General features: G+C 43.0%; 1 protein-coding gene across 1 annotated transcript; it reads right to left on the bottom strand.

Annotated features, from left to right (window-relative positions):
* Window positions 1–1,248: 1,248 nt before the first annotated feature.
* LOC112068699 (ATP-dependent RNA helicase DHX15) lies at window positions 1,249–17,009 on the bottom strand. Its single transcript, XM_024135897.2, has 14 exons — window positions 16,853–17,009; window positions 15,179–15,515; window positions 14,289–14,482; window positions 13,525–13,684; window positions 12,177–12,395; window positions 11,705–11,872; window positions 11,324–11,410; window positions 5,489–5,638; window positions 5,080–5,188; window positions 4,659–4,850; window positions 2,842–2,964; window positions 2,289–2,479; window positions 1,961–2,130; window positions 1,249–1,747 (listed from the first exon to the last, which is right to left on the bottom strand). Exons 1-14 carry the CDS (start codon window positions 16,912–16,914, stop codon window positions 1,630–1,632), a joined length of 2,280 nt encoding a protein of 759 aa, XP_023991665.1. The 5' UTR covers window positions 16,915–17,009; the 3' UTR covers window positions 1,249–1,629.

The following is a 17,009-nucleotide window of genomic DNA, read 5'->3' on the forward strand; positions in this document are numbered from 1 at the left end:
GCATCATMGGACGTTGCCTGCCGAGCTCCCCATTGCCTGTCTCGCCAGCTCAGCTCAAACCCCAACGGACTAACTGGAAGGCCTTCGCTAAGAGGGACAAACAACTGAAACCAGCACAAACTGTAGACTTTAAATCGGAGACACCAGGCTGCGAGAAGGTCAACAGGCGTGGATTACAACCTCAAAGACACGCGCAACAGTGCTGCGGAAAGCAGATGCACCACGCTTCCATGTGGTGGACACAGGCTCAGAGGAGGAACTAGACACACCTCTGAGCTCTTCTAGACTCAGCCACAGCCAACACACAGAGGGGGAATGAGAGAGAATGCTCAGAGCCACATGAATTGAATATACTGACCTATCCCCAGCAAAAAGAAAGACTATACAAGAGTTCTAACTAATGTCATGCTTTCATACAGTTTCTGGATGTGAATTAGCATTGTTAAAGAACACTTGGTTCTCAAATTGCATTGAAGTTATTTTTCAATGTTATGAATGTTGACTTCCCTTTCGGGCATCCATAGTTATGTATAACATGCACAGACTAAACTAAGAAAACATGCCAAAGCTAGAACCTTGTGGTGACATTCTTTTATACACAGGGAGCATCAATGTACAAGTTCATGTTCAGCAATGCTAATGTAAGGTATACTCAGGAGTGAAAGTAAGGTGGTATGGTCCGGTGTCCCGGCYAAATAAATAGTGGGGGTACACCGTACCAGTAAAATATAAGCCTATCAAACTAATTCAAACAAAATGTTGAGAACACTATAGTCAATTACGCCATTATTTAACATTACCGCATGTCAGCTGCATGAAAATGAGCAAATTGATTTCAAAACGTGCGGTATACTCTCCCAATTGCATCGTGGTTCGACGTGAACACTGAAGTGTTACCAAGGCAGAGATATGGAGACATGTGGCCCAGACAGAGAAGCAGGCATACATCAATGGACACATCAATTCAGGCTGTAAGTGTAGTGTGCCTAATGACAACTCGCTGAATGGCATTGCACGTTAATGTTTTTCTAACAGATGCCGATTTCCATTCATCAAATTGCGGGTGTACAGAGCACTGTTTGGATGCTGGAATTATTTAGTGAGTGGACAAAGGTACACGGGTAGCCAACAGGAGAGTCTTTTGAAGTGATCCACTTTCACCCCTGGGTATACATAATGTATGTTATTCATTTATAGTTAACAAACAAATATTTTAGACAATCAAAGACATCGTCAATGACCATGAGCTATTATTCATTATTTTATTCAAGTCGAAGCTCCTTTATTGAAGAAACAAGGACAACCTAGGCAAGTACACTTTTTTTCTCAGGGTTCACAATTTCCTAGAGGAACATCAACAATATCCACATGAATGCTCATGCTTAACATGTTAATTGTATTCCTTTTGAAAATCTCTAATCAGAATAGCCTAATATTCACCTTTGATATCAATTTCATAAATGCTTACAGTTATACACGTTGCTATTGAATGGACAGAAAAACAAAAAGTTATAAAAATCATATCTTGAATCGAGAGAAACATTAAGATAGAAGATAGGATACAAACTTTAAAGTATGAATTGTGCCAAACTCTTTCAAGGATGTCTTCCTCTCTCCAGTCGCTGTTAATCAGTACTGGGAATACTCCTTTGTCTGGAGTTTGGCAACAATTCGCTCCAACTGCCTCTTGGCTTCACACTGTGGGAAGTTGCCCATTTCGTAGTACTGAGGAGCAACCTTCACCAGCCTGGGGAGACGAGATCAATTAAATCAAAGTCGCATAATACGATCAAAATATCCAATAAAAGCATTACTTAAAAGCCTATGTTTAAGTGTAAACGAGTAAGTCATAAGACATGAGTATTGAAACGTTGACGCTTATCAAAAACCCTTGTTATTCGCTAATCGTTTTATTTGTGTGGACATTTCTGAGTTAAGACTTCATGACCACAAAACGTACCATTCCGGTTTGATATCCGAGCAGGTGCGAATGTAGTTCTTGGTGGTGAGGACAAACTCATTGTAGAGCACCCACTCTGGCTTGTGGTCCAGGACAGTAGATGGGTGTAGCTGGACCACCTGGTTGTCCTTGACTGTGAGGTAATGGCCCGTGCGCTCCAAATGAGCCACCTAAGCAAACAAGAAAATATTATAACATTTCAGAAAACACGCACGCAATGCGAGATAAATCGTATTTGTTCACTTAACGATGAATATCAGGGTTAGGCTCAATTCCATTTKAATTCAGAGAGTTAATTGAAATGTAAGTCTGCCCTGCACAGACTGACCTGCATGAAAAAGCCTGTGACGAGCGCTCGGCGGATGTTGATGTAGTAGTCTCTGCTGGTGAATTCGGTGCTGCGCCGGGGCAGGTTGAAGCGGTCCATGATCCGGGACAGCTGCGAGCGCACGTTGTCGGCCGACATCAGCGAACGGTAGTTCACAAAGTTGTCGTAGCACCACTGTGTAGACTCGTGGTCTGAGAAACAACACAGATCAACTAAAGTTACAGGCAACGGCAAGTCAAATAAGCCTCATGTTTCACAGTGGCTTAAAGGGACATTGCACTTAAAAATCAGACTTCAAAAGGTGAGTCTTCTGTTGAGATAAGTCTGTGGCCATATCCGATTACCCATACTTGCGCCATGTTATTTCCAGATTTGCYGTGCTTATCTTTAGTCTTTTATTCATTAGGGTTGGTCCACACAACCCATGGCGTAGGACGTGGACTCACGTTTGAGGTCTGAAACATCTGACAAATCTTGATTTTGAAGTCTAATCTGTCCCCTTAATGATTTTTTTACCCTATCAAAATAAAATGTTTGTGGCGCCCATGCTTACTTTGTTTGAAGGCGTGGTAGACGTTGAGGAGCGTCAGGTGGTCTCCGTCGATGTGGGCGAACCGCATCTTGGACTCGTCCGCCGCCTTCTTAGCCTCGGTGGGGCGGACGAAACACTGCGGGACTAGACAAGGTTGGTATGGGCCCCAACACAGACGCCCATAGGGATAAGTCAAGCATTCACAGAACAGAGGAACAAGGCCTATTGTAGCTAGAAAACTTCACAGAGAGCATAGGGGGGCAGGACCAAGTGGTGTGTTTATGAGGGGGGGGGGCTCTTCCGACTGCATGATGACTGGCTACTAGCTTGTCAAGGGGGTCAACACCTAACCACATCTGCAAAACAAAAGAGGTTTCACACACCTGCAGAGCGTTAAAAGAGCATTGAACTTGAGAACAGTGTACTGTATATATAACATTCAAGAGAATCCAAGTCCATTTCACATTCAAGTCAATGGCTACATAAAACAGCCATGACATTATAAAAGGGAAATAGATGTCCTTATATGATGTCACTACTGACACACAGATGTGTGTGGAAGAAGAACATCAATACGTCCAAATTGGGAGTTTTTGCAACACCACCGGATCATTACTCATACATGTTTAAATGTGTATTTGACATTCAAGGTAGTCATTTTACAGTCACAGACCAAATTCAACATGAATTTCAGGAAACGTTACAAGAATCAAAAAAGTTATGGCCTTTGTATTGAACTGGGATTTCTATGAATCTCCTAAATTGATATTGAATTGACCACAACCAAATCACAAATGTGTATGAGTAAAGCATGAGGGGAATGACAATTTGAAATACTGTGAAAAGTCCAAACACTGAACATTCTATATGATAAAAACAGAAATCTATCTTGCCATATTGAACGCAAAGAGTTTCCCCCCCAGTAGTAAAACCAAAACCAACATTGGCCAAGAAAGCTTAAATATAGCCTAATGAACCACCCACATGCAGATAACAAATAATCCTGTAAAATGTGTAAACCTCACTTAAAACAAAAATAACAATCAGGCCTTGATGAAAAATAATTTTGACGAGTAAGAGCATGACAGCATCTTGACGATAAAAAAATAACATTGCATCTTGTACTGCCGGTGCAATTGGGCCAATAATACATCAAAAAGACACCATTAAAGCAGCCATAGACAAACCACTAAACAAATGCAAAGAGGCAATGTTTTAGACCCATCTGAGAACACTACATTGAGGTGCCTGCCCTGCACAATTGCACTAAGGATAAACACTCCCAGATTTCAAGCAGTTGGAAGAAACCTGGTCAACTTTTCAATTTMATACGGAATACAATTGGTTCTCAGTTTACTTTTCCATCAACCATTAAATTGCTAATTATCAATCAATCAAGGATCTAACCAGTAAGCCATTCAAATCCTTTGTGTAGACCAAAAAAAAAGTGTATTTTTCCCTGGGGCCTGCTAAGGCGGAAGTTCCCCACCATTGGCTTTTTGTCATCTCAAATTTTGATTTGAGAAATACTTACCAAATATTGTGACTCGTTAACTCGATCCCTCCATATAAATCGAATACTTTCTAGCATCTTTGCTAACTAGACCRGCAAGCCCCCTTAACTGGGGGCCACATCTTTACTTTTCAAAAAGAAGAATGAACTCTTCTACCATTAGGAATTAACAAATATCATTAACAAAGCACTGAGGAGACGATCAATCTAGAGATCTCCATCTTGCATTAAATTGGAACCCACAGTGTTAAGAGGGTGTCAACTGGTGCCAAGGGTGGGCACTGGGCGACTTTGGATGCCAGCCATCCCGGCCCTGGGCCATTACCTGACAGCATGGCGGTGATGGAGAGGATCTCGTTGGAGCAGTTGAACTCGCAGCTGGCGATCACCATCTTGGCCAGCTGGGGGTCCAACGGGAACTCTGCCATCATGGAGCCCAGCTCTGTCAGGTCGCCGTCGTCGTTGAGCGCCGCCAAGTAGTTGAGCAGCTCCAGCGCCCGCATCAGGGTCTCCGGGGCTTGAGAGCACAAGAGAGGAAGCAAGAGGAGCAAGTGATCAGTACCGCATTTGTCACTTACTTTTCAGGCTGTCAAACAATCAATCAACAAATTATATTTTATGATAACCTGGTTGGTAAAGAGGTAAATCAAGAAAGAAGGCTGCCAAGTCAGTTTCAATTGAAACAGTTTCAAACTAAAGTAGCACTTCCAACAGGCAAGTATTCCAGCAAACCCTTGGCTCCCCACCTGGTGGGTCCATGAAGTCAAAGTGCACCAGGTCATCGATACCCAGCTTCTTCAACTGCAACACGACAGAACCCAAGTTGGACCGGAGAATCTCGGGATACGTGTTGTCCTGTAGTGGAATGGAAAATAGTCAGATCTGTAGAACATTAAGCCATTCTACTGGTATCATATCATCCGTTGTGTAACAAGGTCGGCTTATTCTGCCAAATTATGTGTTTAACAAGAGCTGAGCGTATTGGCCAAAACAGGCTTCTGTAAAATGCCCAGCACCACACGAGATACGTTAGACTATAAACATTTCCTTAATAAATCCATTGTCCTCAACATTACCCATAAGATAACAATTTATTCAATAGTCCATTCGACCATGTCCTTTGCCCCAACATTTCTACAATCCAGGACAGTTCACCTGCATCTCGGTCTTGTAGGCTTTCTCAGTGTAGAGGCGGAAAGTCTTCCCTGGCCGTGTCCTYCCAGCGCGGCCCGCCCTTTGCTGCGCCGAGGCTTTGCTGATCGCCGTGACCAGGAGAGACTCCACCCTGATACGAGGGTTGTACACCTGTGGGTTACAGAGTAGAAAACATTCTCACTCAAGTCTTAWTTTATTAAAATTGGTGGATGCGGATTCCACGTTGGTGAATGTTTACTCAAAATGACAACTAGGTTCCAGTTCAACAACGTTTACTTCACCGTATGACCACAGTACATAGTCGCCATCACACTGAAGCCAGGTCCATCTCCAGTGAGACTACTGCGCAGGCGTACTCATAACAGTGATAGGACCGRAATAACAGACATATAGGGACACTTAAAACATGAGCTTAACAATCTCCCACCTTTTCTTTAGAAAAATAAAACAATTAAAAATAAATAATACTTTTAATTATTTTAATTAGTTCCCCATTACAAATGGATTGTTTGACAAAGTTTTTATTTTTATTATGCAAGCTGCCACTTTCCATTACTGAGTGCCTTCAGGAGCACAAGATCGGATGCTCCCTTTTTAGTTAGACAGTCAGCAAGCTGTTCATTTGTGGCCGACCGGGAAAACAGCTTTGAGGTGTGGAATCACAGTTCGCTTCAGGCGGAGGTCAGATGTGAATGTCCCTTGACAGCTCTGTTTCCCTGCAAAAATGCAGATCTGATGTCTATGGAATGAAGTTTCCATTTTTTCTGGCAGATCACTGTCAGCAGCAATCTGAGTGACTCTGAGGCACATGTCGTGAGTCTTTTGGGAGTTCTTTAGCAGCCAGCTCCTCAAAACCTCTAGACGTGCTTTAGGCACTATTCCAGTTAAGGATTCTTTAAGGGTACACACCCACCTTGTTGAGACACATTTTTGGCCAATGTCTTTGACTACCTCAAACACTCAATTTTTCCTCAAATTACTGAGCTCATCTAGTTTAGCTGTCAAATAACACGTCCTTTGTTTCAAGTACATCATAATTGAAAGTCATTCTGTTTTTCTCAATTTTCTATTGGTTCAATTCTGAGATTATCTACAAGTGACAGGTTAGCTGACTCTGTTGTACCAGAAAGTGCAGCGGGTTCAGAGTACTCCAATTTGTACCAGTTCTGGTGCTTTCTGTTGGCTTTCCCTGCACGTCTAATGACTGTTGCTGTGTGTGGAATACCACTTTCTCTGTCCATGTATTTAAAAGTTTCCCCAGTTTAAGATTGGAACAACCATGTTGTCTTAACACGTGGCTGATGAATGTTCTCATTTGAACACATTATTACCTGTGTCATGGTTGAAGGTCTCTGCTCCATTTCCTGTGTCAGTTTTCATATCATTGGATGTGACATCTGGTAGGTTTGTGTCTGTTAATGTGTCCTTTTTGACATTTACAGTAGGAGGCTGATTCTCAGCAACAGCCCCTCTATCTTGTTGATCATTTACTTTCCGCAATCTTGAGTGATGCGCCCTGAGAAAGATGCCTCCGTGTCTCACAAATACCACCACACCATCTTGGCAAATGACTACTCCCGGTCCTTTCTACTCTTGACAGGCAACTCGTTTGCGGTACACTTTGTTTCCAGTCTCGTATTTCTCATCTGTGGGCCGAAGCTGTTTACACAGAGCCCTACGAATTCTATCTGAACTCTGCGTCAGTGAATGCTTTTCTCGCTGCATGTGGTGCTGAAAGGTGCCATCCCACCCATGCACTCAAACTGGTCCTGTCTACTGCTGGTGGCTTGTCAACCTGTACAGAGGGAAGATTAGAGTTTTGCCCCAACACTAGTTGTCATGGGCTGTAGCCATGAACATTGTGCATTGAGTTTTTTACCATCAAAAGCCCAATCTAGGGCTGTTTTCCAGTCACATCCATTGTCTTGCTTCACTTTTCAGCATAATCTCTGTGAGTGTCTGATTATGTCTCTCCAGAAGTCCATTTCTCCATGGACTGTACGCAGCAGTTGTCTTTACTTCCATGTTGAATTTCTCTGCCATTTCATTATTATTGAATTCTCCCCCATTGTCACTGTACAATTTCTGGGGCGGGACATGCACACTTATCCAGGAATGAATGAAGTGCTTGACGATTTCACTGGGTTTCTTTGTATTCACAATGCTTCCAGCACTGACGCGTGTGAAGTGGTCGATTATGTGAAGGCACCACACACACTTGGTCCTAGCTCAAGTAGATCTACAGCCACTGTTTCATTGTACTTGGAAGCCAGTGGCAAACCAACAGCTGGTCTGGGCTTAGATTTGCAGCATGTCTCACAACTGTTAACTATCTAACATAGATAGGAAATACTCTCATCAACATTATTCCCAGAACTGCTGAGTCATTTTTGAAGGCTGTCAACTGTAGCATGTCCAAACTATTTGTGAAGGTTTAACAATACTTTGTGTTTTTCCTCTGTGGTCATGTTCTCTGTGTCCTTCAGAATCTAATTTTTACATGGACTCTGTGTGATGTCTTTGTCTAAAATGTTTACACAATAGTGGCCTGAGGTAGTAAGTTCAAGGGTCACTGGTTGTTTAAACATCACTGCCGTGTCATTTTTTATGTCTAGTACAGCCCCTGCCTTCTTGAGGGAAGCTTTGCTTAATACTAAGGGGATATCTGCAGGGACCACCTCTGTTTCAATGTGACACTTAGTCTGACCAATTTTTGCTGGTATCTTGACTCTTGGTAGAATGGACGACTCTTCCCATCTCCAAATTTGAAAGCTCTGTTGCTTGGTGTGTCAATCATATTTTGTACTTATTTCATATTTAGTTCACTGACATAGCGATTCAAGCCATTTTGCGCCACAAACGGTGCATGTACATGCAATATCAAATCACAGCAGATCCTAAGGATTCAACCTATAAAGACCTCAGAAGCAGATTCATTTGAACACAGTGTAATGTTACACTGCTCCATCTCTGGGTTTACATTTTCCTCTGTTAGTTTAAACTTGTTCATTCTTATGAGGACAGTCTTTAATCCAATGGTAAGTGCTTTGACAAATAGCACATTTTGATCTCCTTCCATATTTGTCCAGTGGATTTGTGCCGGGCTATGGCGCCCTCGTCTGGTTGTCTTGAGAACGTTACTTGTTGGCGCCTTTTCTCTGTTGCTCAGTGTAATATGCCGCATCACTCACTTGCATTCCATCTGTTATTGGCCTGACAGACTTTAGTGCTGACTTCATTGACGCAAAAGTCAGCACTGTAAGAGCAGTAAAGCCAAATGTTTCTCCCTACCAGGAGTGGCAGGCAGTATCTAGCAACTTGAAAGCTAACACTGCATCTGGGAGAAGCATATCGTACTTGTGCATCCTATTGTACCTCTGTCTCTGATAACACTTTCAAAGTTTGAATATGCCTCGTTGTCACGGTCTTTTTCTTCTTTAAGAAACACAGAACCCAGTGCTCTGATCAAAGTTATCATACCGTCATCCTTGTTCAAATCCTCAACGGATATTTCCAGTGCTGTATCTGTCGCTCAAACGACAATACAACCGCAAGTGCTTGCTTTTTCTCATCCAGATTAGTAACCAGTGTCCAGATTCCAAATTAATTCTCCAACTTTCATATGACCTCTTCTCGCCGAAGCGAGGTGGCACATTGCAACGTTAGTTATTAGCCATCCTCTGCTACCAATGTTAACTCAAAAGGTTTCAGTTTAACAACGTTTACTGATCAATCGCTTTCAATTTGAGGAACGATATATCTTTAGCATTGTCTTCAAAATACTAAGTGCGATTTTTTTCTCAAAGGGTCGTAAGGGAGATAAAGAACAGAAAACGTAAACAGAGTATTGTGGTTGATATGCACTTTTAAAACAGTAATACCATTTATAAAAAATAAAAAAAACAAAGATTGTGCTTTCGGGATCCGTATTAAGTTTAAATTGCACTCAGTAGTCTGAGCAGCGCTATCAATAGACAGACTAGGGAGAGCAGAGTGCCGACCACCCTACTAAAGCCAAGCTTAGCAGAGTAAAAGTTTGAGGAAAACGCATGCCAGTCTTCCCTGCTACCACTTCAGTCATGGTGATCTGCATCTGCTGTGGGAACTGTTCTGACATTCTCATATGCTTTGCTGATTCGAAGTGACTGTTGATTGTCGATTTTCTCGTGTTCCAGCACAACGTTGCATGGAGTGAAAAACGATTTCCCTCCATTTTCATGTAAAACATTTGGAAATTGTTTCACATAGTCTTTAGCTGTTGTTTTCGTTGGCAAAAGAGATTGATCTATGTTCATTGTACTGCCTGCCTGTCAGTCAACAACCAGCCATCATCTTCGCACGTGAAAATACTGACAGGCCAGGGGGAAGGGAAAAAAAACAAAAAACTTTGGCTTGTAGTTGGATTGGACCATTTTCCACAGTAACAGTGCAGTAATTGGTCAAAATTACAAACCCGCTTTTGATTGGACCATTTTATGTGCTAAAAGTGCGGGGATTGGTCCAAATTGCGAGTTCTCGCATAATATGCGCCAATTGCAAAATCAACCAATCGCAGAATCCTGGAGGGACTGGATAATACAGAAAACTTGCCCAATATGGTTTGGGTCATGCTCTACGAACAGTTCGCTGATAAACTGGACAGGTAGGTTATATGCTAAAGCCAGAATTTTTATTTGATAATTGGCAGCCAAGCAAACCGGTCATCATTTCACCAGCATCATTCAAATGATAGCCTACCCTTGATATTTAGTGGAAATTTGCATAAGTTAAAGTTAATCATAACTTCATAAAGCGCTCCAATTCATCCAAAAGGTGTTTGATGGGGTTGAGGTCAGGGCTCTGTGCAGGCCAGTCAAGTTCTTCCACACCGATCTCGACATACCATTTCTGTATGGACCTCGCTTTGAGCACGGGGGCATTGTCATGCTGAAACAGGAAAGGGCCATCCCCAAACTGTTTCCACAAACATGAAAGAACAGAATCGTCTAGAACGTCATTGTATGTTGTAGCGTTTATATTTCCCTTCACTGGAACTAAGGGGCCTAGCCCGAACCATTAAAAATAGCCTCCAGCCGACCCTTCGCATTGCGCATGGTGATCTTAGGCTTGTGTGTGCGGCTGCTCAGCCACGGTAACCCATTTAATGAAGCTCCCGACAAACAGTTCTTGACAAACAGTTCTCATGCTGACGTTGCTTCCAGAGGCAGTTTGGAACATGATCGTAAGTGTTGCAACCGAGTGTAACAGTATTGGTTCCGTCCCTCTCCTTTACCCATCGCTCCACAAAAGCCGCAGCTCTTGCAGAGCAAGGGAAACAACTACTTCAAGGTCTCAGAGCGACTGACGTCACCAATTGAAACGCTATTAGCGCTACAGCACTCAGCAGTCCCGTTGTTCCTAAACTTTTCCACTTCATAATAACTTCATGGCCAAGGGCATGATGTTTTTAAATTAATATTTGCACATAAAAGTATTTCCACTGCAATTGTTGTGAAATCTATTTCAGACAAAAAAAAGATCCCATCTTGTCTTGCGTATTTTGTTTTGTTGACATTGGGAAACTTTACTGATAACATTCTGTTTCTAGGAGGTCAGTCATGAGTTGTTTAAAGCGTCAGGTAATTAATCCGCATGAAATGGGTGGATGGAAACCTGGTTACTACTATAATTTTTCTATCTGCATTGTGCTTAGATTGTGGACTACAGAAAGTTCAAGTGTCACTGTTATTGAAAAAAGTTAAAGTTTGTAGTACTGGTGCCAGGTATTCCCTCTGGGTTTGAAATGACGAGGTAAGGTAAAACAATTATAGAGGGAGAGGAGCAGCAGCAGCCTACCTTTTGCTTGGCAAAACCGGGATCGATCACAAACACCACTCCGTCGATGGTAAGGGATGTCTCAGCAATGTTTGTGGAAACCACAACCTAGGGAACAGGCATTGGGGTTAGCACTAGCAGACAACTGAAATACTTTCTATACAAACTTACATCATAAGCCATTGGAAATCTTTGGTGATAAACGAGCACCAATGTATGAAATCTGGGTTGTATTCAGTAGGGCACCCCATAGCAAAACATTTTGAAATTAAAAACTAAAATCTGTGTTCTGATTGTACAAGTTCAGGAAGTACCTTCCCATTTTACTCAGTTTCAAAACGTTTTCTTCCTACTGAACACAACCCTGTTTTTATAGTCCGGGCATGTTCTGCTGGTCAGTACCTTTCTTCCTATTGCACCGCTGGGCTTCCTGGGGGGTGCGGCCTCAAAGATTCTTTGTTGCTGCTGGGGAGGCAGTGTGGAATATAGTGGAATGACTTTGATGTCTCCGACTTCAGGTCCCAAGTCGTCAATCTCCCGTTTGATCCGTTTACAGGCCTCGTCAATTTCCTGATAGTTCAGAGTCAGACAATATTCATGTTGAGCAGCAGACAGGTACCCTGAAAGTTAAACCTCCCCCAACCATTCAACTTATATTCAGATGACAACCTTGGTGTTGTCAGCATCACGCTTCAAAACTGAACTGAACCGCCTTGACTGCATATGAGAAGGGCTGGAGGTATACCTCGAACAGTGAACCAACTCAAACCATCTTGACTGCATATGAGAAGGGGTACAGGTATAGCCCTTGACTAGTGTCCAGTGAACCAACTCAAACTATCTGGATTGCATTTGAGAAGGGGTGGAAGTATACCTCTTGTCCGGTGAGAAACAGCAGACAGTCCCCCTCCTCTTCCTCACACATGTGGATCTGCACGACCGTGCGGATGGCGGCTTCCAGGTAATCCCGCTCCGGCTCGGGGGTGTAGAAGATCTCCACGGGGTGTGTGCGTCCGGGAATGGTCAGCAGTGGACAGCTGTCAAAGTACACTTGGAACTTCCCGGCGTCTAACGTAGCGCTCATCACAATCACCTGGCAAAAAACATATTCCTGTTAATGCTTTGTGGTTGTTATGATTTGTTGCAATGCCACTGTGTGTACAATAGTGAAACCGTGACTATGGGACCCAAAGAGGGACACATCTACATTTGAATAGGGATCTAAGATGGACGAGCAAATAACTAGGCTAAATGACATCGGGACTAACTAAGGTAAGTGAAAAGCAATCCAAAAACATAACCCTTAAAGAGCGAATGCCTTTTAAAAGCAAATAAAAAACAGCCTGTGACATCGATATGAGTCAGAAACAGTTATTCTAGTGTTGTCTAAAACAGCTTGGATACTCCGTGCCTCACAATAGGTAAACGAAGGTTGGGTTTTGATTTGACAATGTCCATTTGCCCACTAACATGGGGTGAAAAGCTGTGGTGATTGCTCTCTATCCAATAGTATAGACAGTGAGACAGACATACCCAGCAGCTCTGATGTTGTTTACATAAAACACGCTGTACATTTTTTTGTTGACAAATACAGCACAAACACCTTAGTTAGATGTAAATTTGCGCAACTAAAGTATCCTCTGCAAAAAAGACTAAATGAATGAACAGATTTCTTGAGTTATGGTATCTTAGAGTCAATCTAGGCTTCAGTGTCTACAGTGTCTCATGGGCGACAAACATTAGCCAAACGCAGAATCTGTCAGGAAACACACCAAGACAGAAATCTAATTTCTTCTAATGAGCAACAGAAAAACACACGTGCCAATCCTCATATTCAGTGGCTCTTTAAGGCCTTTTGTACAGGTATGGGGAATGAGCTACACCAGGTGTTATTTTTGGACTTGGAAATAGTTAGCAGTAAAGCAACATTTACAATTCATATGTGGTATTTTTCACTCCATGTAACTCATTCAGTTATGGTCAATACCATTTTAACTGCATCCAAAAACAAGCAAATTTAAATTCAACTAATGAATCAAATTAAATCTCCAGAATTGACTAAATGCAAATGATAAAGATATCAACCTTGGTATAGGCCCTGGTTCTCATTTGTCTTTCCTTGATTCCCCACCGCTTTCTCAAAACACAGAGAAGATTCAAATCAAGGACATGAGGCATCGAGGAAAGACTTGAGATGCCCCCCCTGGAATCAGAGGCTGTACCTTGAGGTCTGACCTCTGTCGGACCACCTCCTTCAGGACTCCCATTAGGATGTCCGTGGCCAGCGTTCTCTCGTGGGCCTCATCCAGGATGATCACGCCATACCGCTCCAGCAGGGGGTCGTTCATGGCTTCCCGAAGCAACATACCGTCTGTCATATACCTTAAAGGGGAAAGGACACACATGGTTTGAAACATAGCAGATGCTGACCTAGTGATGGCTTGAACTCTAAAATGTGTGTTTATTGATCTTACGCCTCTTCAAAATGAATACATAAGTAAACAACCTTTGCTCCCTTTTAGTGTGCCTCTGTAACACTATACCAAATACTTGTTCACCACAGTATTCTAAAATAACTTCATTCTTATTAAAGCATGTCCAAAGAAATTTGACTGAAGCCGTGTGTGTTGAATTGAATTAACTGGCTATAACCCAAATGCTTGGATCCTGTATTCTGGGGGTATTCAATTACAGTTCTGAAGGGCCAAAATGCTGCGTTTTTGTTTTACCCATGTTGTGTTCAGTAGGCACAAAACAGGAGAAAACTCTTAAACTGAGTAAAACGGCGATTGGTACCATCTGAAGTTATCCAATAACAACTGCTCATTTTCTAATTCCATTGAATAACGTCTTGCAGCGCTTTGTTACAGCTGTGCCCTAATAATGATGATCCTGGTAGTAGGCGAGAATGAAAACCGGAAGTGTTTAGGCCTGGAATTGAATAACCCTGATGTAGCCTCTACTATCCAGACAAGAAGTTGCTTACTTCAGTATGGTCTTGGCGGAGCTGCAGTCCTCAAATCGTATGGAGTAGCCCACCTCCTGGCCCAGCATGACGTCCATCTCGTCGGCCACCCTCTGGGCCACGCTCATGGCTGCCACCCTCCTGGGCTGGGTACAAGCCACTGCCTTCTTGGGGCCGCCCAAGCCCTTCACCATGTCCACACACCACTGGGGGATCTGAGGAGGAGTAAGGGAGGGCATGTTATGGATGTGTCTGTCTGCTGAAACAACATAAACATATTCCAAGGTGCATTGGTTTGGAGAGGAGGGGGAGAATTGACTGGAATGCCAAATTACAAATCGCCCCTATACGCTACCTCTTCTGTGTCTGAGGGAACAAAGTAGGTGTAAACACAGTGATGTAACCACTTGGCCTTCAATGGCATGTGGAGGGAGGAGGGCTATTGCTTACTGTACACCTATCTGATTCCATCAGAAAACAAACAGAGGGTACAGGAGATCAAACTAAAAGTCAACCCAAACTGCTTCTTCCGTTTCAAGCGTGAAGATTTGCCAATGGAAAATAAGCACTTTTGCAAAGTAGAAACACAGAAGAATTTAAAGCAGGAGTTGACATTAAGGGTTTCCCCATTTCCCAGGACAAGTGACCTGAGGAGTCGCGCAAGCTGCCCCAATGGGCAGAAGATTGTTTGTTTAACCGATAACCAAAATGCAAAGAATTCTAGTAGTTAAGTTTCTGATTCCTCCCATTCCTCCCATGTGTAGGTGAAAATAAAATAAATAAAAATTTCAGGGGCAAGTGATTGTAATCTTTCAGCCAACCAAAAAAATGCTCCTGACTTGCCCAATGGGCAAGAGCCTCTTAGCCCTTAATGTCAATCCCTGTTTAAGGACCTTCAAACAGAACTGCACCTGTGTGGTTTTCCCGGAGCCCGTCTCTCCGACGAGCACGAAGCTCTGGTGGCGTGCCAGGATGTCGTTGAAGCGCTCCTTGTACTCCCACACAGGCAGCTGCAGCCTCTTCTTCAGGATCTCATAGTAGCGCGGCGTGTGGGGCAGGTTTGTGAACGGGTTGATCTGCTGCTGCATGGCTGTCTGCTTGAGAGGCAGCATGCCTCCCCCGGCCATCATGGTGTTGGGGGGCACGACAGAGGGCTTCACATCCCTATCTCGGTCCCGGTCCCGATCTCTGTCGCGGTCCCTGTCTTTAGAGCGCTCGTCACGGTCCCTGTCGCGATCTCTGTCTTTTCTATTTAAAAAAAATAAGAATATACATAAGTCAACCCACGATAGTATATTACTTGAAATAGAGTACACTTTAATGTAGTGGCACATTTACAAAATGTGCATAATAGCAAAAACAAATTCAGTTATATATTTTGGGTTATGTCAATAAGAATTATTACACAAGAATCAGTACATTGATATTATTCATTGACCATTCTACAGCAGGACATTTTACAGATTACCATTTAATGGAATCCAAATATGCAAGTGTTTCTCCCGGTCCCCAAAATACTATTGTATGTAGATTAAGTGCTAATGCAAGTTGGATGCAATATTAGAAAACGCAAGTGTTGGTTATTAGGCTATCTTGCAGCTGAGAGGCTAGTTCCTGAACTTGAGAAATAGGCTGGCCAATTAATTGGCAAATAAAACCCAACTCCATGATTAAAGGATTACATTTCTTATTGTCAGTTGCCCACAAGGCCCAACCGAAACTCAACCCCTCTGAATCAGAGAAGTGCAGGGGGCTGCCACATTGGGCACCTGTTGTTGTGGGTGATTAATTGCCTTGCTCAAGGGCAGGGCGGCAGATTTTCACCTTGTCGGGTCGGGGATTCGAACGGGCAACCTTTCGGTTACCTGCCACCCAGCTCGTGTTCATAAACGGCGTAGAGCGGCGACGTGGGCGGACTGGAGCTCCAATATCACATAAAATGACAATGTGTCACATATTTCTATTTAAGTAGGCAAGTCAGTTAAGAACAAATTCTTATTTACAATGACGACCTACTCAAGCCAAACCCTTACCCGGACGACGCTGGGCCAATTGTGCGCCGCCCTATAGGACCCCCAATCCCAGCCGGTTGTGATACAGACTGGAATCGAACCAGTGTCTGTAGTGGCGCCTCTAGCATTGACATGGGGTGCCTTAGACCGCTGCGCCACTTGGGAGACCAATTAAGGTTTATTTTTAGGGTGCCATAGATTTTTATAAAAACTCGATTTTATATAAGGTCGGAGCTCCAGTCCGCCAACTCCGTTGATGTAAAGACATCGTCGAATCGAGTTAACATTACTTGGCTAGCCAGTTTACTCTGTATAACGTCAGCGCTAGGCCGCAGAACATCAACACGTGTCTTATCAACATGACTACACGAGCGTCACAAGCTGATTAACATAGGATGCTCGCGGATATGTAGCTAATCGTAAATCATCGCTACAAAGTAGCCAGCTAATAAATGATAACTAGCAAGAAGAAACATTAGCCGGTTGATAGCTAGCTAAACAAAACAAGCTAGCCGTTCCCTAGCAGCAACTTGCTACCCGAAAGAGAGTAGATTCATTAAACTAGAAGCTTACCCATCAGATCTCTTTTTATTTGAGTGGTCATCGCCTAAATCTAAACGGTGTCTTTTAGACATGATGAATAAACATAGATAAAAAAAATAAGTGTATATTTAGCTACTTTCCTTACAACCGGTTAGCTACCGTGATCTGCGCGAGGAAGCAAATTCGG

The sequence above is a fragment of the Salvelinus sp. IW2-2015 genome, unplaced genomic scaffold (assembly GCF_002910315.2).
Source record: "Salvelinus sp. IW2-2015 unplaced genomic scaffold, ASM291031v2 Un_scaffold649, whole genome shotgun sequence".
NCBI classification, from domain to species: domain Eukaryota; kingdom Metazoa; phylum Chordata; class Actinopteri; order Salmoniformes; family Salmonidae; genus Salvelinus; species Salvelinus sp. IW2-2015.